The following is a 27,178-nucleotide window of genomic DNA, read 5'->3' on the forward strand; positions in this document are numbered from 1 at the left end:
CCTGATTTGCCCGCTGCTCCCCTCAGCAGTGTATTTCAGTCAATTTGCCTGTTCTGTTCCCACTCTGTCTCTGGTGAGTCCTCTCACTCCCCCACACCTCTGGCTTGTACCCACCGGCCCCCAGTTCTTGTATGCATAAATAAATCTTTAAAAAAAGAGTACTTATCCTGGTCTTCTGTCAAGCTAAGTACATCTTTGATCATTTCTAATTCTGAGATTAGTAGCAACTAGACAATTATACTGTTATTTGGGAAGAAGCTGGATGTCTTAACAAAGAAGTATGTTTGTTAGAAATAATTAAAGACATACATTTTATTCAAATCTCTTTCACCCAGTAATGTGGATTATGGTAACAAGATGTCACAAACAAAAGTGAAAGATAACATGGTTTCTGATTCTATTTTTTAAAAAAATGCAACTTCCCATATCAACTGTTTAGAGAATACCAGATCTGAAACCTCTATACACCATCAAAAATGTGGTTTTTTAAAAATGCATGTTATATTTTTTCCTTATAATGAAAAAAATACAAACAAGTAAAAATCATTTGCAAAATTAAATGTATACTTAAATTCATCAGTAAGCACAAACTAACATTTCCAGTTATAATTTTTCTTGCTTCCCTTTGTTTTCTGCCCCAATTGTAGTTTACAGATGAATCTTCCTTTCTTATTACCAGATAACTGCAACCATTTTTTTCCCCAGAAAATTTCCTCACTCTGCAGTACCTGCCTATTTTGCAGAAATGCAGCATGAGTGGGTTATTTCCTGAGGGTCCCCATAGTAAACATAGCTTAACTAACAGGAGAGCAATCCGTTCTTACAAACCACCTATGAAAACCATGCATATGACCTCTATAAAGTATAAGATTGCCAACATCCTATAAAAGGAATTCCATGGTTACTAATAAATAGAATTCTCAAAGAAATGTTTGGGTAATGCTTATAAAACCACAGGCTGGCAAAACAAATGTTAATCCAGTGTTTTTATTACCCACAATTTAACTTCATTCTATTGTATGTCTCATTAGTTATGGCCATAAGTCAAGAAACAAACAATGATGTGGAATAACCCCAAAAGCAATAAAAATGAAGGATGTCCTCTGATAAAACTAAGCGGAAAGAACATTAGTGATGTCATGCAATTTCTGAGATACCATAGAAAAATTGTTTCTTAATATTGATAAGAAAATTATGCATCAGTGAAAATGCAGGCTTAGAAATATAGTACTGAGAGTTTCAATTTGTGACGTCTTCACTGATGAGAGAAAATGGAAATCTTATTACTAAAAGAGAGCTGATCTCTTCGGTGTTGCTGATGGCTCCCTAAGAGAGCTGGGTGTTTGATGATGCTGTACAAATAAAAAGCAGTGGGGGAATAAGAAATATCTGTATTAAATGCCATCCTGTAAAGTATTTGATGGATGGAAGAAAGTCTAATGCATTTTAAATAAATGCATATCATACTATCACATATAGTGAGTCTTAAAAAATTATTACTTAGATGCACAGTCCTTGTAGTGGTAGACATGGCACTGTGAAGAAAGTCTGATTTGGAAGCTATTTCTATCATACTTGTCAAGTGATGGAGTTGCTGTTAAGTCATATTGTAATGTCCCTTCAACTTTGGTACATTCAGTGCAAAATATTTTGGGGAGTTTTTTTTGTACCTTTATAAAAATAAAAGGCCCTTTTGTTCCCTTGAGAGTGCTTAAAAGGATACATACTAGCATGATGCCCGAGTAAGCATGGATGGAACATGAAAATGGAACAGGTGATACATACAGTATAATACGTAGGTTCTTATATACATTTTAAAGAACATAAATATAATGAACCTATAAAAAATAAACAGAACTCACTGTGTACTTTTTCCTGATATGCTGTGATTAATTGTTAGTTATTTTAAAATTGTTTTCATGCATTATAAAGCATAAAATCTGTCATTAGTAATTCATTGTATAACAGTTTGTCTTCAGCCATAATTACACACATACCACTTGCATATACATGTCACAGACCACCTTATTGCAAATCTTTAAAGTTACCTCATATGGACTTGGTTTCATTAGTGTCCCTTGAAAGCTGCAACCTATGGTGCACACCATGCAGGCACTCATAAGCAAGAAAATGAATATTTGTTGTAACTTAGGGCTTAAATGAATGTACTTTCAGGAAACATACTTGTTTTATTATATTATTAAACTTGCACTAATTTGGAGATTGGGCCAAGTGCTGCTAGTTTGGCTTGAACCACGTTCAAAGGTAAGTTTCCATCCCGAGTCCCTAGGAGTTGATCATCTACAGGTTCATCTTTGTCTTGGAACATAACAAATGGTAAAAAGTTTGGCAGTCAAGAACTGTTGATCGAGAGACTGTTGGGTTGTTCCCTGGGCATCAAGCTCACCCAAATCCTTCCAAGAGGACTCATCACCACCATCCAGCCCCCAAAAGCGACAAAGCACATATTCCTGGAAAATAACAGCACTCAGCTCTACTCTCATGAAAGCTTGCTCTTGAAACTCCCAAGGTTCAGCCATTCTTCTTGAGAGCAACTTCTGAAATTGCCTGTCCTTACACTGCCAGTCATTGTGTTTCCAGGTCACTCAAGTCCAAAGGTGCTGGTCTCTTCAACTGCTGTCAAGAGTTTTTCATAAAGCATGGAGAAGGATGGATATGGGGGAAGATCCAGACGGTTAAAACAAGTGTGAGCTCTGCAAACAGAAGAAGTCATATACATATTTTAGAAGACTTTGAGTAAAATGATGGGGGGGTGTGTGTATACTTATCTTTCATATTCAAACTGATTTGTTGCCAATTTTCACTTTTTTAAGAAAACACTGAAAACATTTTAGAAATTCAGAATTAAAATTCAGCATTTTGTTAAAGGAAATGGGATAAAACAAAAATATTTTATTTACATATCATAACCACTTAAAATCCATATTTTGTGTGTAGATATAGATACACACACATTACTCTTTGTTTAGTTGTCTAAGAATTACAATGAAAGGTTTGGTTTGTTACTCTCTTAATGTTAATTTTTTTTTTTAATACACAAATATAAGCCCTCTCAAAGCAATTCATTCAAAGAGTTGGCATTTGCCGAGGTCTCTCAGATCATTTATAGTTTTGCATTTTCTTGTTCTGATGGGCAGGAAGGAGTGCAGTGTCTCTGAAGACCTGCCTCACAGCTTAGTGTCTTAGGAAATTCCCTGGCTGGCCTTTCCTCTTCAAATGACCATTGTTACTTCTTTGAATTCTGAGCTATACTCTGTTTTCTCCTAATTCACAATTCCCTAAATAATGGTCATTTAAATCACCACATTAAGTATTCTTTTTTGGACATACCTCCCCTTTTGCCAAGATTGGAAAAAAATATGTTTTCCTGTTATTTGCACCTGAATCACAATAAGAAAAGAAGACAGTCTTCAAATAGTACATCTTATCAGGAAGCAAATCTGTACTTTTGACAGACATAGAATAGGAAACATTTTATTTTGAATGTGCAACAGCTTGTTTGTGTGAGCTAAACAACTTTGACTGAAAAGAAAATATTTCTCTATTTATATGGAATTTTAGGAGCTCTGCTTATTAATGAACTATTGCTACAAAGTCACATGTTTAAATGTTTATCCTTATAAATCACTTTTATACTTAAGAAATAAAATTATATAGTATTCCTAGTTGCAGTGTGTGTATAATAGGAAGAACAGACAGATCAGAGTTTGAATTCTAGCTCTACCAACCAGTTATGTAATTTGGAGTGAGTTAATTCTCAGTTTCTCAGCTATAAAATAGGAACAATATCCTTTGTCTCAGGAGGAGATGGGGAATAAATGAAATAACAGAAATATGCTTAATAAAATGCTTGCTCATATAGTGTTTGACCAGATATTGAGATGTATTGTTAGCTTCATTTCATTATCATCAAAAAGATTTACTCTAATTGCCCACATTAAATTGCCAAAATATGATTATGACCCATGGAAAGCATAACAAAGAGATAATAAAACAGGTGTGTGGCCACATGGCTTATGAGAAAAAGGAATGCAGAGGCTGCTATATTATAAGAATACCAGTTTTAAGATGTAGAGATAGTATTTGGCTCAGAGTTCATGACTCTTCTTTGTTATTGCTAAGTCTGGGATATATAGTGGGGAAATTGATCCAGTAATCTTTGCAGCCAAACACTATTTTTTTATATAATAAATTTATTTCAGAATTGCATTTAACACAATTCTTATTATAACTTCCTTATATTGGAAACTCAACTGGGACCTCAAGGAGCAGATTTCAATTTAAAAAAAAAAAAGTGAATTAGCATATAGTCTTAGGAATGTATCTTATGTGAAACACCAGAATAAAAATATTAAATAAGGACTTTATTCTAGGGTGAGGGAATGAAGAAGCGAAGAAATATTTTAACAAAATGTTTTCAATATAATTATATATTACAGGCTTTGTGCATTAGACACATAATAGTCATTATTCTCTTAGACTACAAATTTCTTTTAGGGAGACTCTCTGGTGGTGCAGGGGTTAGACACAGCACTATCAAGCTAATGCCAGTCACTACAACAGGAGTTCAATCCCAGGCCAGGGAGTTAACCCACATGGTGCAGCAGACCTCTCCTGTCTTGCCCTCTGCTCCTCTTAGCAGTGTATTTCAGTAGATCTGCTTATTCTGCTCCCCACTCTGTCTCTGGTGAATCCTCTAACCCCTTAGACCTCCAGCCTATATCCCCATTCTGCATGTACAAATAAATAAATCTTTTAAAAAAATTCTTTTAAATGAAATTAAAAACAATTATTTTCTTACCAACAAGACTGAGCATCTTTCTGTCAATTTGCTTGTTACTTTTCCTGTTTTGTGATATACATTTTCTTCTCTTTTGCCCATTTATCTTTTCTTTTAATTTTTTATTGTGAAAAAAATATATATCACCTAAATTTTATCATATTAAGCATTTCAAGTGTTCAAATTGGTGGCACTAATTACATTCATATTTTTCTCCAACCATCTCAACATTCATCTCCAGAACTTTTTCATCTTTCCAAACTGAAATGCTTGTGTGATTGAACACTAACTCTCATTCCTCCTGCTCCCACAACCACTATTCCAATTTCTGCCCCTATGCATTTTGACTATTCTAGGTACCTCATACAAATAGAAATATACACTATTTGTATTTTGCAACTGGTTTATTTCACTTAGTATAATGTTTTCAAGTTTTGTGTTGTAGAATGTGTCAGAATTTCCTGACCCATTTAAAAAACTTTAAATTTTTATTTAAATTTTTGAGTAGAAGAACTGGAGTGAAGGCCAGAACTTGGGGGCAGAGGGAAAGGTGAGAGGATTCACCAGAGACAGAGTGGGGAGCAAAACAGGTGGATCTACTAAAATACACTGCTAAGGGGAGCAGTGGGCTAGACAGGAGAGGTCTGCAGTGCCATATGTGGGTTACCTCACTGGCTGGGGATTGAACTTAGGCCGCAGCAGTGATAGCGCAGAAATTTAACCCCTAGGTCACTAGGGAGGCCCAGAATTGCCTTTTAAAGGATAAATAATATTTCATTGACTGTTTATACCACATTTTATCATTCTTTTCATTCATTGGTGGACATTTGAATTGTATCCACCTTTTGGCTATAATAAATAATGCTATTATAAACAATGGTATACAAATCTCTTGTTTGAGTCTCTGCTTTTGATTTTTTTGTGGTAGTTACCCAGTAGTGGAATTGCTGGCTCACATGGCAATTCTAGTTTTATTTTTTTAATTAAAAAATTAAATTCTGTCATATTGTTTGGCTGCACCATTTCACATTTCTCCCAGCAGAACCCACAAGGGTTTCAGGTTCTTCACACCCTTAGCAATACTTGTTATTTTCTTTTTCTCTTTTTCACAATTGCTATGCTAATAGATGCATAATCATTTACCATTTAAAGTCTTAGGATTTTATATTGATTTGTATAAATACTACAAAAAGAAGAGGTTAACTCTTTTGTTATCTTCCATTTTCTCTTCCAGCCTGTTTGCTTTTTTATTTATACATTTTATTTACAAAGCAATATTAACCTGGTTACTTGTTTTTCATTTCTGATACATTGGCTTTCTCTCTTCATTGTGCTGCTATGATAAGAAAACTGTTGAGAGGCTGATCTCTATTGTTTATACCTAGTAGCTTTGTGGTTTTTTTCCGGGTTTTTTTGGTAGTTCTGGTGTATTAAGGAGAGTGATAGGTCAATTTCTTAATGGAGTAACTCTATTTATATAGTTGTAATCTAGGATAGATGTGTGTAAATTCATTTTTGTAAATTGAATATCATAGTGGATGAACCAGGAAATAAAAGAAATTCGAGGTGAATCTCTAGGTAAGCAACAGTCCTTAATGCTTGACTTGCTTAGGACAGGATGATTCTGGGTGTAATGTAACTATCACACCGGTTGAGCCTGTTTCTTCTCTCCTGCCAACCAAATACTTTCCCCTTAACTAAAGGTTAATTTTAGCTAATCAAGAATTAACAAAAAGACCACATATATGGGAATGAGAATTCAGAAAGAGTAATGTCTGAAAAGCAATTAACCTCTTTCACACACTTAGAATAAATGATGGATTTGAAGTCATTGTGGTCTTGTAGTAAGCAGACCAGCCATAACTCGGGCCTTTCTGTAACTCCCATCTCTTGGTGAGAGTAGCACTTGTCACCGTTGGAATATGGCAAAGGTGATGGTTTATTGCAGATGTACTCAAGCTCCCTAATCAATTAAGTTAATCAAAAGGGTGATTATTTTGGATGGGCCTGACCTTGCTAGGCAAGTTATTGAAAAAAGCATCTTGAGGACAGAGACTCATTGTTGATGGATTTAAAGAAGCAAACTGCCATGAATTCTATAGCTGCAAGAAATGAATTCTGCCAACAACCTAAGGAAGCTTATGAGCAGGTCATTCCCTAGTTGAGCCTCCACAGAAGATGCAAACCAGCTGACACTTTAACTTCAGCCCATGTGACACTGAGTAGAAGATGCAACTAGCTGTGCCTGGATTCCTGACCCATAGAAACAGTGATATCATAATTGTTTGTTGTTTTAAGTTGCTAACTTGGTGGTAATTTGTCATGCAGCAATAGGAAGTGACTATTGGTCTCATGGCAATAAAACAATCCACAAAAATGTGGCAAGTGAGATAAATGTGAACTAGGAGGGTCACCCCTATTGGGCAGATGGTGGGGCAAAGCTGGAGGTAAACAACTGTCCCTATATTCTTCCAAGTTTCTGAGCAGAGAAACAGGAACTCTGCATGTCTCTTTGCAGTTTCTGTACTATCTTATGTAGTGAATCCATAAGCCTGGGTACTCTTTTCTCTAAAGATTCAGTCCGCAACACAAACAGAAAGACTGTACAATTTCTTTTGATTTTCTACAGTCATAAGATAGAATATGCCATAACCAAAGATTTCCTAAATTACATGTGGTTGCATAACATATGGTTGCCATAACAGAACTTTTCTTCTGAATAAAACGAATAGCTCCTCTGGAAAATGTCTCATGAGGATGGAGAAAGTACATATTGTGGAGGGGGAAACTGTGAAGAAAGATTCAGTGGTTTTCCCAAGGTCCAAGCTGAGTCAGTGCCCAAATCAAAAGTAGGACGTCAACCGTTGGGCTCCTAGGGGAAGTCCAGCATTAAGTCAAAAGCTGATGTTCATCAGCTCTATTCTCATATTTTTTGGAAGTATGAATGTTAATTTCATCCCACCCTTGACTGTGAACAGCTAGACCTCAACATCCAATTAAATTTCATACATTTTCAGGACAGGAATTAGCAAGCTCAAACTTCAAGTGTTTTTTAAGTGAATGATTCAATCATAATAGACAAATTCTAGGGGAAATAGTTCGGATTAAATCACTTCAGAAAACCCTGGGAGATACCGAGGAATTTTTAGGTGTACAAAACATCCAGTTCTATTATAGGCTCACCAGAAAACAAAGATATTCAGCTATGTTGAAGGCATCAGCATCACCCAAGGAGCATGTTTACAATGGAAATTTTTGACTGTATCCCCTGTGATTCTATTCAGAAGGTTTGGAATAGGCCTAAGGGGTCTGCATTTTAACATTCACCCCAAGTGGGTCTGATACAGGTGGTCTCTATTATTGAAGAGACATCAAGTAGATGAGAAATATGTTATCTGTGTTAGATATCTGCACTAGCATTTTGTGTGCTTGCAAAAATTTCAAAACTCCTTATAAACAAGACAGCATTGCTAGCAAGGAAATTGAGGAATAGTGTGGTTAAATGCATTGCCCAATATTTACCATCAACTTGCTGTATGAGCCAAGAACAGGAATTAAAAAAAAAAAAAGCAAAACAAAACACAATCCTTTGAGGCTTTTCACACCCCCTCCCCCGCCCCATTCCATGTCCTAAGAAAACTCTAGCAGAAAATAACAGGAGGGCCCTTGGACTATGTTGATATTGGCAGCAAAAGCACATCCAGCTATTCAGTCTCAATAAAAGAACATTTTTCAAATCTTTCAAAGCCAGCCTCACTGAGGCTATAATGAGTTTACCTCATTTTAATCTATGCAGCCAAAACCACTCAAGGAGGGCAGGTCTGAGCCCATCTTTGGGAAATCATGCTGGCACCAATATAAAGAAGATTTAAAAGCCCTCCAGACATCTGGTCTAACTTAATAGATCTCTTGGTGCTTTCTGGATTCTTCAAATGTTAACTAGGAGGTCACATGCTTACCCTCTTTTCATTCCTTTAGATAGACAAGTCAATTACCCAAAGTCAAAAGTATCACAATTACATGTAAATGTTTATAGATCGATTGATTAATTAATGTATTTCTGTGAGTGAATGCACTTATTCACTTATTTATTTTCCCAGAAGTGATTTTTTTTTAGTAGCTTGTAAAGACTCAAAATACAAGACAAAGAAAAAATTACTGTCAGGGTTTTAGAGAGAGACAGAGAGAGAGAGAGAGAAAGCATGAGAGTGAGCACATAGCATGGGCCCGATGTAGTCTTAGAAATAAAATGTATTTAAATCTAATAAATCATTTTCATTTGCATTATAATTTAGAAAGTGTTTTATCCATACTTTCTTTTATACACTTGGCAGTGGTGTCTAATCCTGCAGATTTTAGTCTCCTTTCTCCTATTCCAGTAATCAGTAAATGAAAAACAAATATTTAAAAGCACTCCCAAAAATTCCTTGGGGATCTTGGAACATATCACTTTTAAATGTCAAGATTTCTTTGGAAGTGAGAGAGTTCCTGACCTAATTTACTTGTCAAGTACAAATTTCACCTACCTGACTATCTACAGGCTCCCTCAAGGGAATCAAGCATGCATGCCTACAGGTCTAGCTTCAGGGCATGCTGGAGGATAAAGCAGAGCAGGCCTGAAGCTAAGCTGTGGGCTGAGCACAGTGGGGCTTCTGTGGGTTCTCCAGGACCCTCTAATTCAGTGCTCAACAAGTGTTCCTGCAGCACCCCATAGAACCTCTATTTTCCCCATTAAAGATCCCTTATCTTGAAAACTCTAAAAGTTGCTCTGATGAATAAAAATTAATTTTTAATTTGCATTATATTTCATTTATTCCTTCACTCACTGAACAAATACTTTCTGAACTATACTGGATGCCAGGTATCAAGCTGTTCCCTGGTAAACAAGGATAAAAAGATGAGGATAAAAGTCCGTGTTCTGCAGACAAGGGGTTTGCACCCTGGCAGCAAAATATATGGGCAAATGGAACCCCCTAAAAATAGTGCAGTCTGTGCTCTGTAGAGGGGATCTGGTTAGGGTGAGAGGGCACTGAACTCCAATCTGGGTTCTGCTCACCAAAACAGGAGTACTATCTCAGGGCTGCATTCCTCTGGAAGATTATATGACACCTTTGTCTAATTAATCCAAAAATTCATAAGGGCCTTCAGTGGCCTTGCACACAAACAATAATACAATGAGTCAGGAAAGACTTTGTAAAAGACATGATTTGTGCCAAGCTTTGAAGGATCTGCAGGTGTGTAGGGTTCTTCTGGCTCAAGGAGTGTGAATCACTGTATCCTCAAGAAACCTGAGAAGTACAAGTGCTTAAGTGACAGGGGCCAAGGCTTGACCTGACAGATGGAGAGGTGGGGCCACCTCAGGAATTGAGGGGTATTCATGCGAAGGTCTCTCTAGTGAAAGAGAGCCAATACCTGAGTGTGGGGAGTGAGAAGGCAGGAGTGCCATTCATTAAGCAAGGCAGGGAATATAGGAAATGGGTAGGGGATGGATGATGAATTCAGAGCTTTTGGTCAGCACAGAAATCCAAAGTTAGCAAAAACACAGTATGAAAATTCAATGAATGCAAACCAATGACTGTTTTGTTAATGTAAGTAGACTTATTAACACAAAGGTTAAAATTTTTAAAATATTCATAATTTTTCGACTGTCCCATGAATACCTCTTAGACCATGAGATTTATTTATTTTTTCTTTCAAATATTTATTTATTTATTTATTTATACAAGCACTGGGTACAGTCAGAAGCACGGGAGGGTGAGAGAATTCACCAGAGCCAGAGCGGGGAGCAGAGCAGGCAGAAGGACTGAAGTACACTGCTGAGGGGGAGCAGTGGGCGGCAGGAGAGGCCTGCGTGCCATGTGGGACCTTCCTCCAGTGGCTGGGGAGCAGCCGGGGATAGAACTGGCGCTGCAGAGGCTGCGGGCAGCTTCACAACCCAGCACTCAACCGCTGCGCCACCGGGGAGGCCCAGACCATGCGATTTAGAGCAGGAGTTCCTACTAAGGCTAATTCACAAATATTTGTGTAGCTTCAAGTGTCACAGCATAATGCCTGACATCACCAGGTGTTCAATAAATGAGAATCAATGGAAAGGATTCCCATGATACTTAGTACCCCTGCTACTCAGTTGCCTAATATCATTTGTGGCCAATGATGTTGGTTATCCATTCACTTAAGTATCAATTACTTGCCTCTCTGTGTTTTAAGATCCACATGAACAGATACCAATTTATCTCTCTCACAGGTTTTGCACATTGTAAATGCATGAGAAGTAGCTAAAGGCTTTGGGGGAAATTAGATTTACTAACTAATAAACTTCCTGTTCCAAAGTCTCATTAGGTCACCTTGGTTAAAATGTACCTGATCTACAAATACAGAGTGGAATGTTCCCACAATGGTAATTCCTGTATCTGGGTATAACTAGCAGGAGAAATCTTCAAAGTACGCCATAAGAGCAGGTAACTTCTTTACCTGTGGATGACCCTTGGAAAAGACAAATAGCACAAAGTAACGTAAACTCAGTAGAAGGAAACCCAAACCTTTCGAGAAGGAACTCTTAAAAGTCCAAACAAAGTGTAAACATCCTGGGTGACTGGCATATTGTGGCATATTGTGTATACACTTAAAGTTTGTAAAGTATAATGCCAGCTCTGAAGGCTAGATGTTAGGAACAGTAGTAACAGTGGTTAAATCTACTGAATGATGTATTAAGCCTCATTTAAAGACCTTTGCATATCTTCAAGGTCTTTAAGACAACTGTGTAATGTGATAACTGGTGTCTATCCCAGTTCAGATGAGGCTACAGAGACACAAAAATGACTTTGGCATGTCTTGTTTTGAAGGCTCTAGAGTATTACCTCAAGTTTAATAAGAATTCACTGAGAATTATATTCATTGAGTACCAATTATGTGTCAGGACTCAGCAGTAGGGGCAAAGTCACAGTCAATTCAAATAAGGTCTTTGTTCTCACAGGATTATATCTTAAAGAGGGAGGCAGATAGCCAGCAAGAAAACTGATAACTAAACATGACTGAGTTGCGGTGAGTTCTGTGAAGGATATGTTTAACAGAGTGACAGGTGCAATGCAAGACCTTGCTGAGAGATCATGTCTGACCTGAGGCCTTAGAGATAATGAAAAGCTAACCAGGTGAAGTACCAGCAGAAAAAGTTCAGGTAGCAAGATCTAGAGTCTTGAAGCAAAACTGAGTCTGGCATGTTGGAGGAACAGCAAGAAGGAAGGTGGGGGCTGTAGCAGATAGAAGGGTAGGAGAGAGGAGGTCAGATCAGGTCACCTACCTGGTAGACCTCAGCAAGAGTTTGGATTTTATTCTAAGCCACTAGTGAGTATGAACAGGAGAGGGAGAAGATGTTGAAATTTCAGAGTCACTCTGGTTGCTGAGCACAGCATGAGCAACAGCAGGTGCAAACAGAAGCAGGGAAGTTAGCAAGTGGCCTGCAGCAACAGTTTGGGGGCAGGGTATGTTACTATAGTGGACCAGGGTGCTGGAAAGATATGAAACCCAACTAGTTTATGCTCTTGAGGGCAAGGAAAAAGCTGCAATGTCTATCACAAATACATATTTCAAAACACCAGGAAAAGCAGCTCTCAAGGACCATTAGTGGGTTTGACTTGGATTATCCTCTTTGTTACCAGCAGCAATTTAACCTCCCTTCATTCTGCTAAAGAATAACAATTTTTTTGGAGAGCTCTATTTTTTTTAACAGAAGAGTCCCTTTTTAGACACAATGTAAGTTTGTGATAATTTTACCCACTTGCCAAAGTAAAGCACATTTATATGTATTATTGCACGTTTAAGAATTTTTAGTAAGTTCATATGATTAGTCATCACTAGCATTTGTCAGCACAGGCTGACTTAATGGTAGAATAAAGTAACAACTGTAAATATTATGTTACATAGTAAGAGTTAAGTGGGAAGACGAGAGGAAGAGTTGAAGAAGGCCTGCATCAGAGAATTCTTTATGACATTTTGTCAATTCTGTCTCAAACCAAAAGCTACCTCAACTGAACAACAGTTGGTGAGGAGACTGCAGAGGGATGCCTAAGGCAAACACAGAAAAGAGGTGGCACTAAGGGGTCCTTCCAGTGCTCAGCTCTTACTTATTTTTTAATTAAGGAAAGTGACAGTGTGTTACATAACTCCCCAGTGTTAGTTTAGTACTTTCACAGTAAACAATGCTCTCTGTACTGGAGGAGAAAAAACTGAATTATTGATGACACTGTAGAGCAATATTTAATGACAGAAAGACATCCATGATTAGTGAAATTTGGTAAACAAAAAGCAGATAACAACTAGTACATGTAGTATAACTACATTTTTGTTTTTAAATGTGTCGTGTGTGTGTGCGTGTGTGTGTGTGTGTGTAGAAATGAGTGGAAACATATACTCTAAATGTTTGCAGAGGTTTTATTTTAGATTTTACATATATAAAATGCATAGATAAAACCCTGATATTTTTGTGAAAAGTTTTCTTTTCCTAATTATAAAAAGGCAGAATGTTTAAAATGTCTTATATCTTTAGAGAATAATTTTATCCTTTTCAGCTCAGTTCTACTAGAAAAAAAACTTTCTCCCTGGGGCACCTGCTTCATGATGAAGGCTTAATTTGGGTCAGCATTTCATTTCATTCATAATAATCTCTAGACATGTTCTGAAAAATTAATGTTTCCCTCTTTGGCAAAATCAACACTCCCCATTGCAACTACCACTCTCTAACTCCTTTGTTTCACCATCCTACTTGTCAAGAACCTTAGAGTTGAACATAGAAACTCTATACCATGCTGTGAGAGAGGCTCACCATGCGTTACACAGGCTGGCACATTAGCAGCCTGTTTTTCCGGAATATTTAAGAGCAATTGCCATAAAGTGAATTTTTTTCTCTTGTACAGTCCATCAGAGTGCCAGACAGGAAATCTTCTATAGAAATGCAAAATACAGGGCCTCCCCTGGCGGCACAGCGGTTGAGTGCTGGGCTGCGAAGCTGCCCGCAGCCTCTGCAGGGCTGGTTTGATCCCTGGCCACAGGCGAGGGTCCCACATGGCACGCAGACCTCTCCTGCTGCACCCGCTGTTCCCCTCAGCAGTGTGTTTCATCAGTCTGTCTGTTCTGTTCCCTGCTCTGGCTCTGGTGAATTCTCTCACCCTCCTGCGCTTCTGACTGTACCCAGTGCTTGTATAAATAAATAAATAAATAAATCTTTAAAAAAAAAAAAAGAAAAAAAGGAAATGCAAAATACAGAACTAACCACTAACTACACAGCAGAGGAAGTGCAGTAATGTGTTCAGGCTATAAGCCTCCATGGAGACACCCGTCTGCCTCTGTCATTATTTATCATTGGGGTCTCTAGTTACTTTATTACCACAAGAATGAAAAAAGAGCCATAGATTCCAACTTGTGCTGGCTTCCGAGACAACCATATATCCTTTAATACACTTCTTGGCTCACTTTGTGAGTAGTGCTATTCACTGCTAGGAAATCTGAGTAACGAATGAGACTCACATTTGCTTGTTTGAAAGACTGAGAAGCTCTCAATCATCCATGCCTAGAAAGATTAAGATGCCCTTCTATTTGCCAAAATCACTTGACTTCATCCTTTATAGCCATGTCCAACTCTCGAGGGTACAGGCTCCCATGTCTGGCACAAAATGATGCCATACTTCTTAGATACAGGATTTTAAATAAGAAGGACATCCATACATTTGTCTTCATTGAGTACAAAGTCATATTTTAAATGTTAAGTATCATCTCACTAATATGAGAAAGAATTACATTGTGGTTGACCAATGGAGTAGTCAGTCTTTCAGTTCCTCAACTTAATCTATCAGGAAATAGCAGGAAAAATGACTTCAGTGTATCTGTTCTAATGGTAGGAGAAAACAGACTTGGTAATACAAAACAATCTCTTTAAATCATTAACAATATTACAGATCTTTTTATATAGATCCTTTATACCTATACCTCCTGTTTCATTAAGGGTGATGGCAATGTTACCAGTGAAGAAATCACTTCTGATAAAAGTATACAGTTATGCATTGAAGTTTTCCAAATACAATCTGTGTATATGTGTGTGTGTATAGTAAATTTTAATAATTATAGCAGTATGGTGGCTTACAGAAGATTCCTGATAAAGGGGCAAAAAGAATTAAGAAAACCTACTATATCCCCAAGGACATTTCCATACATTATCTTACTCACCTGTCACAAGTAGTCTTTGAGCATGACATTGTTATTCTTATTCTTTAGAGATGGATGTAGGCTCTTGCTTAGGATCGTATAATTAGGTATAATAAGTGTATCATGGGCTGAGATTTGCACTTAACAGTGCTTATCTAGGGTATTAATGAAGTAGAATAGCTAAGTGGCTCTTTGCTCTTATCAGACTCAAAAAGTTTAGGACTTGTTACAGAAAGAGTATAAAAAGAGGCTGCATGCCAGATATGCCTTCATCCCACCTTGATTTATGCTAGTTTATAATTTGGGTAAAACTAGGATTCTAGAACTAGCCTTAGGTCGAATTGAGAGAGGAAGGAAACAAGAGCATCTGTTACCCAATTGTGTTATGGAACAGTAAGTTCATGTGCTGATTCATCACCATTTATAATGAATCAGCACATGAACTTCCTGGAGCACACAGGGGGAAGTAGACAAGGACCCTTCAGACTCTGCAGCAACCTGTCAGTACTATTTCTTGTTCACCTAAACCTAATATACACTTCCTCCCTGGCCTTTTGCAGGTGAGCTCTAGTGATCTTCAAGTTCCAGAGTAGCAGAAGCAGGACTAGAACCCAGGGAGTCTTTAACTCCCAACTCGGTGCTCTTTCTAGTCTGTGCTACATAATGTGTATTACAGAAGATGGTGACAGAAATGACAATGGTAGCCACCACTTAGTGGATGCTTACTCAGGGCTGGGTTCAGCAGTAAATGTTTTACAAGAATGATTTCATTTAATCCTCACAATCACAAACCTACAAGGTAGATGAGAAAAGAGGCTCAGGAAAACTGAGCAACTTCTCCAAGAAGTAACAGAACTGGGGTAGATCCCAGTGTCTCTGAAACTAAAACTCGTTTCCACATCAGTTGTCTTTCTTTGCTCACGAGGTTTGATGAGGATCACAGTGATTAAATGCAAACAACTGATACATCTGCTTATAGTTACAGCTTACTCCATCTACTTTAATGGCTTTACAAAAACAGATCTCAAAAGAAAGGCGACACAGTGAATCCGCTCGTTCCTGCTGCCTTTTTGCCTATCCATGAGAGTTCTTCAAAAGGGTAGAACACTTTGCTCAGATAGTAGAAGTCTACTTTTGAGGTACAAATATGTATTTAAGAACACAGTCTACACATAAATAAATAGCTCTTTAAATAATGAAATTAGTCTCCCGAATTTGGAACATCAAGTAAGCAGGCTAATATGTGGGTGTCTGAGTGCAGGGCCTGTGGTCACAGATTGAGATGCCCCCAATGTGACCAAGGAGGCTCAGGCCAGCCCTGAGGTGCATAATTCACTGCTCTCTGCAGCGGTATATTCAGCACTCCAAAACTAGATGCTAAAAACAAAATTTTTATGAATTGGTATCTTGCAATTGTAAAGAAGAAAGCCTTCAGGGCCTCCCTGGTGGCGCAGCGGTTGAGCGTTGGGTTGCGAAGCTGCCCGCAGCTTCTACAGCGCTGGTTTGATCCCCGGCTGCTCCCCGGCCACCGGAGGAGGGTCCCGCGCATGGCGCGCGGACCTCTCCTGCCGCCCAGCTGCTCCCCTCAGCAGTGTACTTGGGTCCTTCTGCCTGCTCTGCTCCCCGCTCTGGCTCTGGTGAATTCTCTCACCCTCCCGCGCTTCTGACTGTACCCAGTGCTTGTATAAATAAATAAATAAACCTTAAAAAAAAAAAAAAAGCCTTCATGACAGGTCTTTTAAAGCCACCTGTTCTTAAAGAAACTCAATTGTAAAGAAGAAAGCCTTCAGGGCCTGCCAGGTGGCACAGCGGTTGAGTGCTGGGTTGTGAAGCTGCTCTAGGCCTCTGCGGCACCGGTTCGATCCCCGACATCCTTAATATCACCTGGGCAGATTATTTAAACTTTTCAGTTTTATTAGTAGTAAAACCAGAGGCAATCTGATGTCTTTTCTACCTCAAAAATTTGGTATTACTGTTGACTAGATGAAGGAGTTCTAAAACCAATTCTTCCTTATTCTTATTTTGTTCATTTGTTCACTCTATTACTTTTGCTCTATCTTCTGTTATTTCTATCCAACACAAACACTTATCTACTCACAAATAATATTTTCCTAGTCTCTTATATTTATTAGCAGCAGTAAAGCAATTTATTTCCACTCCAAAGAAATGTATCCTCTTATTGTATATGAGAATATAAAGAAGGGAATAACTCACATTACATTAAGGCATGTATCATATAGGCTAAAGAATTACACACCACAGCCCGGGCTGCCGGACATTTCTTAAGACTGCTTGAAAAGGGCAGAAGGTTTCTGGAGGACCCAGTGGCCAGCCGGGAAGTTATTCCACGCCAGGCCCCTTCCGACCAGCAGTCTGAGCCCACAGAGGGAGCAGGCACCCACGTCCGGGGCAGACCGGGTGCGCAGAAGAGTGTGCCTGAAACCGGAGGCGCAGGGACTGCATCCCGCTTCGCCATTTGAGAACAGGGACATTTCTTCAGTAAAAACTGCCTAAAACCAGCAGAAAGCTCCCCCAGAAGACAGAGATGGCTCCTGGAAGAGCCAGAGGGGAGCGGAGAAGTTCACCCAAGATGTCAGTCAGTCCGAGCAACACAGTGTCCCAACGCATACGACAAATTAGAAAACAGACAGTAGGGAGTAGAAGAACCACACGCAACCTAAAAACTCCTCAGGAAAGAAGCACACCACAAAAAGAAAACCACTCCCCAGATTGCAACGACAGCAACTTGGAAGAACTTCTGAGCCTTCCAGAAAGAGAATTTAAAATTGCCATGATTAAAAAAGTGATAGATCAGAAGAAGGAAATTGAGTCCCTAAAGAGGGAAGTAAGAGAAATGCAGGAGATCAAAGAATTAATGGAGGAACTAAAGAACTCTGGGAAAAGCAATGAAAGCAGAATAGATGAAATGGAAGAACGAATAAGTAATCTTGAAGACACAGAAATAAAAAGAACCAAAACAGAAAAGGAAAGAGAAGTACGAAGGAAAAAGAATGAAGAAAGACTTCGGGAACTATCTGACTCCATGAGGAAAGGAAATATAAGAGTTATAGGAATTCCAGAAGGAGAGGAGAGAGATGTAGGAACAGAGAAAATATTCATGGATATAATTGAAGAGAACTTCCCAAATGAGAAGAAGGAGCTGAAAATTGATATACAAGAAGCAAGAAGAACACCAAACTTCCACGACGAAAGGAAAAACACAGCAAGACACATAATAGTAAAGCTCCCAAGAATCCAGGACAAGGAAAAAATAATGAAGCTGACAAGAGGGAAGAAACAGATAACATTCAAAGGAAAACCAATCAGGCTGACATCAGACTTCTCTGAAGAAACACTACGGGCAAGGAGAGAGTGGAGGGACATAGTCAACAGACTCCAAGAAAACAGATGCCAACCAAGAATACTCTATCCCGCAAAGCTCTCTTTCCTCCATGAAGAAAGAATATGGACCTTCCCAGACAAAGAGAAACTCCGGAATTTCATTGCGACTAAACCCCCACTCCAAAAAATACTACAAGGAATCCTAAAGCCAGAACCTCAGAGGGACGAATAACAACGAAAGAAGACCAAAAAAAAAAAAAAGTTATTAAAAGAATAAATAAATAAAATCAAAGGAAAGACAAACATAATGGCAAATACAGATGCTAACATATCAATATTAACTCTAAATGTAAATGGACTAAACTCTTCAATAAAAAGACACAGAGTTGCAGCCTGGATTAAGAAACAAAACCCAACCTTTTGCTGTCTCCAGGAAACACATTTAGCTACAAAAGATAAAAATAGGCTCAAAGTCAAAGGATGGAAAACAATCCTACAAGCAAATGGGCCAAAAAAGAAAGCAGGAACAGCTATACTTATATCAGATAAAACAGACTTCAAACTCAAAAAAATAAAAAGAGACCCCAATGGTCACTACATTATGATTAAGGGGACAATACTTCAAGAAGAAATAACACTCATTAACATATATTCACCAAACGAAAGAGCACCAAAATATATCAGACAACTGTTGTCCTCTCTGAAAACAGACATCAGAGAAAACACATATGTAGTGGGAGACTTCAACACACCACTATCAACAATGGATAGATCAACAAGACAAAAAATAAGTAAAGAAACTAAAGCTCTAAATAAGGACCTAGAGCATTTGGGCTTAACAGACATCTATAGAACACTAAACCCAAAAAAAACGGAGTACACATTTTTCTCAAGCGCACATGGATCATTCTCCAGGATCGATCACATACTGGGGCACAAGACAAACATCAACAGATACACCAAGATTGACATCATACCAACCATCTTTTCTGACCACGAAGGCATCAAACTAGAAATAAATCATAAAAAGAAGGCAAGGAACTATCCTACCTCATGGAGATTAAAAGCCACACTACTGGAAGACCACTGGACTAACGAGGAGATCAAAGAAGAAATTAAAAAATTCTTTGAATTGAATGACAAGGAGGACACCAATATCCTAAATGTATGGGATGCAGCAAAAGCAGTAATAAGAGGAAAATATATAGCAATAGAAGCTCACATCAAAAAACAAGAAAGAACTCAAAGAAACAAACTAATCTCGAAGCTCAAAGATCTAGAAAAAGAACAACAAAAAAACCCCAGAACCAGTAGAAGAAAAGAAATAATAAAAACCAAAGCAGAAATAAATGAAATTGAAACTAAAAAAACAATCCAAAAGATCAATGAAACCAAGAGCTGGTTCTTTGAAAAAATAAATAAAATAGACAAACCCCTAGCCAGGCTCACAAAGGAAAAAAGGGAGAAAGCACAAATACACAGAATCATAAATGAAAGAGGAGAAATCACAACGGACACAGCAGAAATCAAAAGAATAATCAGTAACTACTATGAACAGTTATATGGAAACAAGTTCAACAATCTAGAGGAGATGGACAAATTCCTACAACTCTACAATCACCCAAAGCTAGATAAAGAAGAAATAGAACACCTAAACAGACCAATTACAAGCAGCGAAATTGAAATGGTAATTAAAAACCTCCCAAAAACAAAAGCCCAGGGCCTGATGGATTTACAAATGAATTCTACCAAACATTCAGAGACGAATTAGTGCCTATCCTTCACAAACTCTTCCAAAAAATTGAGAAGGAAGGGACAATACCAAACACGTTCTATGAAGCCAATATTACACTAATACCAAAACCGAATAAGGACAACACAAAAAAGGAAAACTATAGGCCAATCTCCCTAATGAACACTGATGCAAAAATCCTCAATAAAATTTTAGCTATCAGAATCCAACAATGTATCCATAAGATAATTCACCACGACCAAGTTGGATTCATTCCAGGGGCACAAGGATGGTTTAACATCCGAAAATCAATCAACGTTATCCAACACATCAACAAAAAGAAATATAAAAACCATATGATAATATCAATAGATGCTGAGAAAGCTTTCGACAAAGTGCAACACCCATTCATGATAAAAGCCCTTGAAATTCTTGGGATACAAGGAACATACCTCAACATCATAAAGGCCATCTATGAGAAGCCAACAGCCAGTATCATTCTCAATGGTGAAAAGCTGAAAGCAATTCCATTAAGATCTGGAACAAGACAAGGATGTCCACTCTCACCACTGCTTTTCAATATAATACTGGAAGTCCTAGCCAGAGCAATAAGACAAGAGAAAGACATCCAAGGAATCCAAATAGGAAAAGAAGAAGTCAAACTATCACTATTTGCAGATGATATGATAATATACATAGAGAACCCCAAAATCTCCACAGAAAAACTAATTCAACTCATCAGTCAGTTCAGTAAAGTGGCAGGATACAAAATCAACACGCAAAAGTCAGTAGCCTTCCTATACACAAACAACAAATCTGAAGAAGAAGAAATCAAAAAAACCATCCCTTTTATTATCGAAACAAAAAAAATCAAATATTTGGGAATAAATCTAACAAAAGAGGTAAAGGACCTATACAAAGAAAACTATAAAACACTGTTAAAAGAAATAGAAGAAGACACAAAGAAATGGAAAGACATCCCCTGCTCATGGATTGGAAGAATAAACATTATTAAAATGGCCATCCTACCAAAAGCAATATACAGATTCAATGCTATTCCAATCAAAATCTCAATGGCATTCTTCAAAGAAATAGAACAATTATTGATGAAATTCATATGGAATCACAAAAACCCCGAATAGCCAAAGCTCTACTGAAAAAAAAGAAGGAAATGGAGGCATCACACTCCCAGACTTCAAACTATACTACAAAGCCATAATCATCAAAACTGCATGGTATTGGAACAAGAACAGACATACAGACCAATGGAATCGAACAGAAAATCCAGAAATAAACCCACAGATTTATGGTCAACTAATCTTTGACAAAGGAGCAAAGACTATGCATTGGAGCAAAGAAAGTTTGTTCAATAAATGGTGCTGGGAAAACTGGGTCGCTACATGCAAAAGAATGAAGCTTGACCACTACCTCACACCATACACAAAAATCAACTCAAAATGGATTAAAGAACTAGACATAAGACCTGAAACCATAAAATACATAGAAGGAAATATAGGCGAAACACTACGGGATTTGCACATCAAAGACATCTTTACAGACACATCACCCAAAGCAGTGATAGTGAAGACAAAGATAAACAGCTGGGACTACATCAAATTAAAGAGCTTCTGCACAGCAAAAGAGACAATAACAAAAACAAAGAGAAACCCCACCAACTGGGAGAACATTTTTGCACCCAACACTAATGATAAAGGACTGATCACAAAAATCTGCAAAGAGCTGATGAGACTCAGCAACAACAAAGAAAATAATCCAGTCAAAAAATGGGCAGAAGAGCTAAAAAGAAACTTCTCTGAAGAGGAAATGCAAATGGCCAACAGACATATGAAAAAATGTTCAACATCACTTGTAATCAGGGAAATGCAAATCAAAACTACCATGAGATACCATCTCACACCAGTGAGAATGGCACATATTAAAAAAACTAGCAACAACAAATGTTGGCGAGGATGTGGAGAAAAAGGAACTCTTGTGCACTGTTGGTGGGAGTGCAAACTGGTTCAACCACTATGGAGAGCTGTGTGGAGATTTCTGGACCTACTAAACATAGAGCTTCCATATGATCCAGCAATTCCACTCCTAGGTATTTACCCAAAGGACACAGAAACATCAATTCCAAAGAGCACCTGCACCCCTATGTTTATAGCAGCACTGTTTACAATAGCTAAGCTTTGAAACAACCCAAATGCCCAAAAATAGATGACTGGATCAAGAAGATGTGGTACATATATACCATGGAATATTACTCAGCATTCAAAAAAGATAAACACATGCAATTTGCAGCAACATGGATGGCACTGGAAGGGATCATGCTCAGTGAAATAAGCCAAAAAGAAAAAGAAAAATACCGGATGGTCTCACTCATAGCAGGAATCTAGAAAACTTAAATAAGGGACCAGGAAAATGAATATAAGAAAGTGAAAATCAAAGTCAACAAAAAACTATGAACCAGAGACACTTTTTGGGGGGCGGGGGGAAAGGATTGGGGTCAGAATTGGGCGTTTGCAATTGTATGGGGGAATATAAAAATAAAATTTAATATTTAAAAAAAAAAAAAAAAAAAAAAAAAAAAAAAAAAAAGAATTACACACCACATTCATATTCTTTAGAAACCATACAGACAATCTTTGGTGAAGGAATTCTAAATAGTTATTAATATAAACTTAAAACTAGAGCTTCTGAAGCCATTTAAATTAGAGCCATAATCCCAAAAAACCACAAGGACTATGACCAATGTTGCTTTACTAGCAAATGCTTTGATTTTGTCATGTGTTACATTTTTTAGGTATGTATGGTATATTGTAACTATGCAGGAAGATCTTTTCTGCCTCCATTTAGAAAGGTAATGAGAGATCAATTCATTCAAAAAGTTTTTTTTGTGTTTTCCAAAACTTTTGATATAAAAAAGTTATCAATACAGGCATATATTGGGGTTTCCACTAGGACACTGTAGTGACAGTAAAGGAATTTTGTTTTTTAATCTTACCTGGGAAGAGCGGTGATTTTCCCCCATTTCTCCACACAGAATCTTCGTGGGCCATTACTCCCTCGGAGAGAAGCAAATCCTTCATAGGGAATGCTGGATGTGCCTGTAACAAACTATAATCCAAGAAAACAGAAGAAGGTGAAGTCAGAGACCCCTGCCGGGAAAGACATGATATCACTTTATACAGAGGTGCTGGGAAAGGACAGTGCATTATAAAGGGGCAGGGATGTTGTGTGTTTGTAGGAGAAGGTGCCCCAAGCAGCCAATGAGTTCAGAAGCTATTTCCCATTTCAGATTATTTAAATCAGGTGCATCAATTAACCGAAGTCTACTTAGTTAGCTTCAGTCCCTGATGCAAATTTGAGAACCAGATCCTTGAACCAAAGGAGCTAAACATGGGTTATTGGTCAGGGTCTGCCTGCACATCCAGAGCGGCTTCCTCTGTCTAATATTTCCTTAGAGGAAACCAACCAGCAATTGCTGCCCTGTGTAACTATAAACAAGAGAAAAGTTTCATGAGTTAGTTTTCCCAATGTTCTTTTCCAATGTTCTTACATGGAGATAAGGCCTCTTTATCAAAGAACTGGGTGACATCTTAAGGAACTAAAGATCATCTCTTTCTGTGGCTATGGATATAGGTTATAGAGAACCTGGGGCCCATTGCTGAAGGGACAAAACTTCCCTATAGGCAGATACTGTTCTTGGGATTCTTGCACTGGAGCTGGTACTTCTTCACAACTCTAATGAAATGCTTTAACTTAGTTAGGGATGTTCTGCATAATGATGGAGCCACAAAAACATGCAATCAGAATGTCTGGCAATAGTGTATCCCATCCATATGTCCAGACAAACATGAAATGCACTTATTCAGATTATTTAGCGCTTCTTGAAAATATATAATTCTATTAACAATTATTTTAATGCATTAAAAAGATTTACAAATGACATCTTACCTGTAACAACCTTAGTCGTTGTTCATTGTTGAATCTTTCCACTGCAGCCCAGAACCATCGAATTACAATATGATTGTCATGATAGCCTATGAAGCCAATCATAAAATACCATTTCATTTTGAAAATTCTATATTAATCCCCTGAGATATGTTGACAAAAGGATCCAGACATAAACCATCATCTCAGATTCTTTAAAGTTACCTATTATTTCAGACTAAGGAATTACCCTGTAAATATGATTAAATGAGTGTCAAACATCAAATAAAAACACTAAATATAACTAATGGAGAGAATAATGAATGAGTCATTTTAACCATATCATTTTTGAAAAATATAACTCTTGTTACAGGATATGTTTAACTCTCTTGGTCATTCAAATTAACTTGAAATAATTTTCAAGTATCACTATCCAAGAATTATACTAAATTTGGGGGTTTAGTATATGGCAAAGAGAAGAAACCTTCGCAGAATTTCTGGTAAAGGAAACATATTAATCAAATAATTATGCAAATAAAAGTCATAGTTGCAAACTACCTTAAAAACCATATGTAATGTTCACATTTTAAAGTCAAATCATTCTCACATAGATTTATTAATTAAAAAGGAAAAGTAATCATATTATTTTAATTCCTTCATTCATAAACTGCAAATAATCATTACCCTGTGTAGTATTTTTATTCCAGATTTCAGTAGAATCTAATAAAATGTCAAAAACTATCACCCCATGGGTGGATCGTGAATTCCAAAACCTTGCAATAAAAATTAAGTTCAGAGAGAAGCCTGACAATGATTAAGGTACAATTAGTGATTCAAACCAACTAATTGACATATTCAATGTATACAAGCCACTTCAATCCTGAGTCAGCAGAAATAAGTCTGAAATCGGTAGACCTTTAAGGGAAGGTGGAAAATTTGAATTTTTCCGCATGTTTCAATGGTGTAGGATTGGGAGTATCTAGTCTTTATTGTTGTTCACTGCTTAATCAGTGTTTATTGCCTTTGGAGAAGAAAAGGATCCAAGAGAAGGGTAAATAAAACTAGACTGTACTCGGTGATGCATAGGTTTCATGTCCTGCCTTTGGCAAAGTCTATCTAGCTACTTGGTGCTGGGCAAATAGTTTTGTCATCTATAAAATGAGATAAATAAAGTGCTTTGGGCTCTTTATAGCTCAGTTTTTTGACCTCATGAATCTGCCCTTTCATCCTCTCCTTTGTTGTTTGTGCCAAACATTTTGGAGGGGCTTCATCATATTCTCTATACACAACTGCCTTATGAACATATGGTAAGTGGCAGCAGAACTGCTTCTTCATTCAGTGCCAACTAGTTGGGTTAGCAAACATGGCAGCTAAGTATTTTACCCTTTCCCTGACTGCCCCAACTCCCCTTTCCCCAGACCCCCATCAACCCCATACTCTACTCCCATGGAGTCCATTCGACAAGATTTACAATAACCATAAAAATGGGTATTTGATTAGTCACACACGGTGAATACAAATTTATACTGTACAAATACAGAAATGACATATTTGATTAGTAACACTGAGATTAGTATCTCCTGAAAGAAAGGAATGAACTAATATTTATAGTAAGATGTGAATTATGTTCTGTGTTGGACAAATGTGCTCAACATTGTGTAAATAGTTTGGCTAACAAAGTTACTATAACCAAGGTCATATATAGATTATACCTAGGGTCAACTGGAAAAGAATTATTACAGCAACTAGACTTCTGAAATAGCAGCAGTGGAGACTGCAATTTTTTTAAAAAGATTTATTTATTTATTTATACAAGCACTGGGTACTGACAGAAGCATGGAAGTGTGAGAGGATTCACCAGAGCCAGAGCAGGGAACAGAACAGGCAGACTCATGAAGTACACTGCTGAGGGGAGCAGCAGGCGCGGCAGGAGATTGCAATTTAATACTGCCTTTCAGAGAAAATGGGTGCATAAGGCCTGCCATACAACAATGAGGACATGGAAGAGCCATGTGTAAACAAAAATAAAAGTAATATAGCAAATGGTAAACCATTTCTTACTTCAAAACTTTCAAATTAATTTTTAATCTTTGTTTCAATCCACAGATATTTGGAGAACTGTTCAATACTCAATTAATTTTGCTAAGTAATTAATTCAGTGACTTAACTTTGGTGTTTTTCACTCTCCAAGTTCAGAAGTCCTGCAAACCTCTTACATTTTGAGTTAAAAAAAAACAAAAAGCCAAAACCAAAACAACTGTTATTTGTTATGACTTTTTGAAGACTTCATAGCAGCTTTCCAGAAAGCATATTTTTTCTTTGCTTAAAATTATTAAATAGGGCCTCCCTGCTGGCACAAGTGGTTAAGACGCAACCTATGAAGCTATCTGCAGCCACTGCAGCACAAGTTCTATCCAGGCCAGGGAGCTACCCACATGGCACAGCAGACCTCTCCTGACTCACCCGCTGCTCCCTTCAGCAGTGTATTTCAGTCACTCCTCCTGTTCTGTTCCCCACTATGTCTCTGGTGAACCCCCTCACCCCCCACACCTCTGACCTGTACCCCAGTTCTTGTATGCATAAATAAATAAATATTTAAAAAATTATTAGATAAAACTTTAACTTTGGGTTACCAGTAAGTCCCTTTCAAACGCAATCAAATTTCAATGGCTTTGATTCCAATTACCATTTAAAAATTTGTACTGATGTACAGAGTTGCCCTTTTAACATTTCACATTGGTAATGTGTCAGTGCAACTTTTAACTAATTATACAGTAGTCTCCTTTTCAGTTGAACTCAAAGCTTAATTTAGAAAAACTTTTTCAATAAACTTCTTGAATTTTGAAGAATGTCTTATTCCATTCATGTGTTTCAATAGTGAATTACAAGTGTTAAGTAGTTTAGTGAAATGCAGAATAACTTTGTTTGCTTATTCGGAAGCTCTGAGGGTGTGCCATTTGAGTTATAGAATGAAGGTGGACTAGGTGGGGTTGGAACAGCTGGATGTGAGCTCCCTCGTGCTTCACCAACACCATAAAACAATTAATTAGTGTTCTAATGGCCGCATTTCTTCACCAACAATTAAGAGTTATGACATCCTTAGATGGTGTGTAAACAGTTCTTCCTTCACTGGAGAGATGAGGTAAGTAGCTAAAGAAGGGAATGTACCTTGC

The 27,178-nt window shown here is 37.6% G+C and overlaps 1 protein-coding gene across 3 annotated transcripts in view; it reads right to left on the reverse strand.

The window, feature by feature from the left end:
• Positions 1 to 546: 546 nt before the first annotated feature.
• The window catches only part of HECW2 (HECT, C2 and WW domain containing E3 ubiquitin protein ligase 2), a 355,083-nt gene continuing 328,451 nt past the window's right edge, over positions 547 to 27,178 (reverse strand). For all 3 annotated transcript variants that reach the window (XM_054699957.1, XM_037523745.2, XM_054699958.1), the window contains exons 27-29: positions 24,030 to 24,115; positions 23,077 to 23,189; positions 547 to 2,714 (exon numbers count right to left, since the gene is read on the reverse strand). In XM_054699957.1, coding sequence (XP_054555932.1) covers positions 2,603 to 2,714; positions 23,077 to 23,189; positions 24,030 to 24,115 — 311 coding nt within the window. In that variant the 3' untranslated portion in view covers positions 547 to 2,602. The remainder of the gene's footprint in view (positions 2,715 to 23,076; positions 23,190 to 24,029; positions 24,116 to 27,178) is intronic.

This window comes from Talpa occidentalis, unplaced genomic scaffold, assembly GCF_014898055.3.
Source record: "Talpa occidentalis isolate TD23 unplaced genomic scaffold, MPIMG_talOcc4v2.1 talOcc4.3, whole genome shotgun sequence".
Taxonomy (NCBI): Eukaryota; Metazoa; Chordata; class Mammalia; order Eulipotyphla; family Talpidae; genus Talpa; species Talpa occidentalis.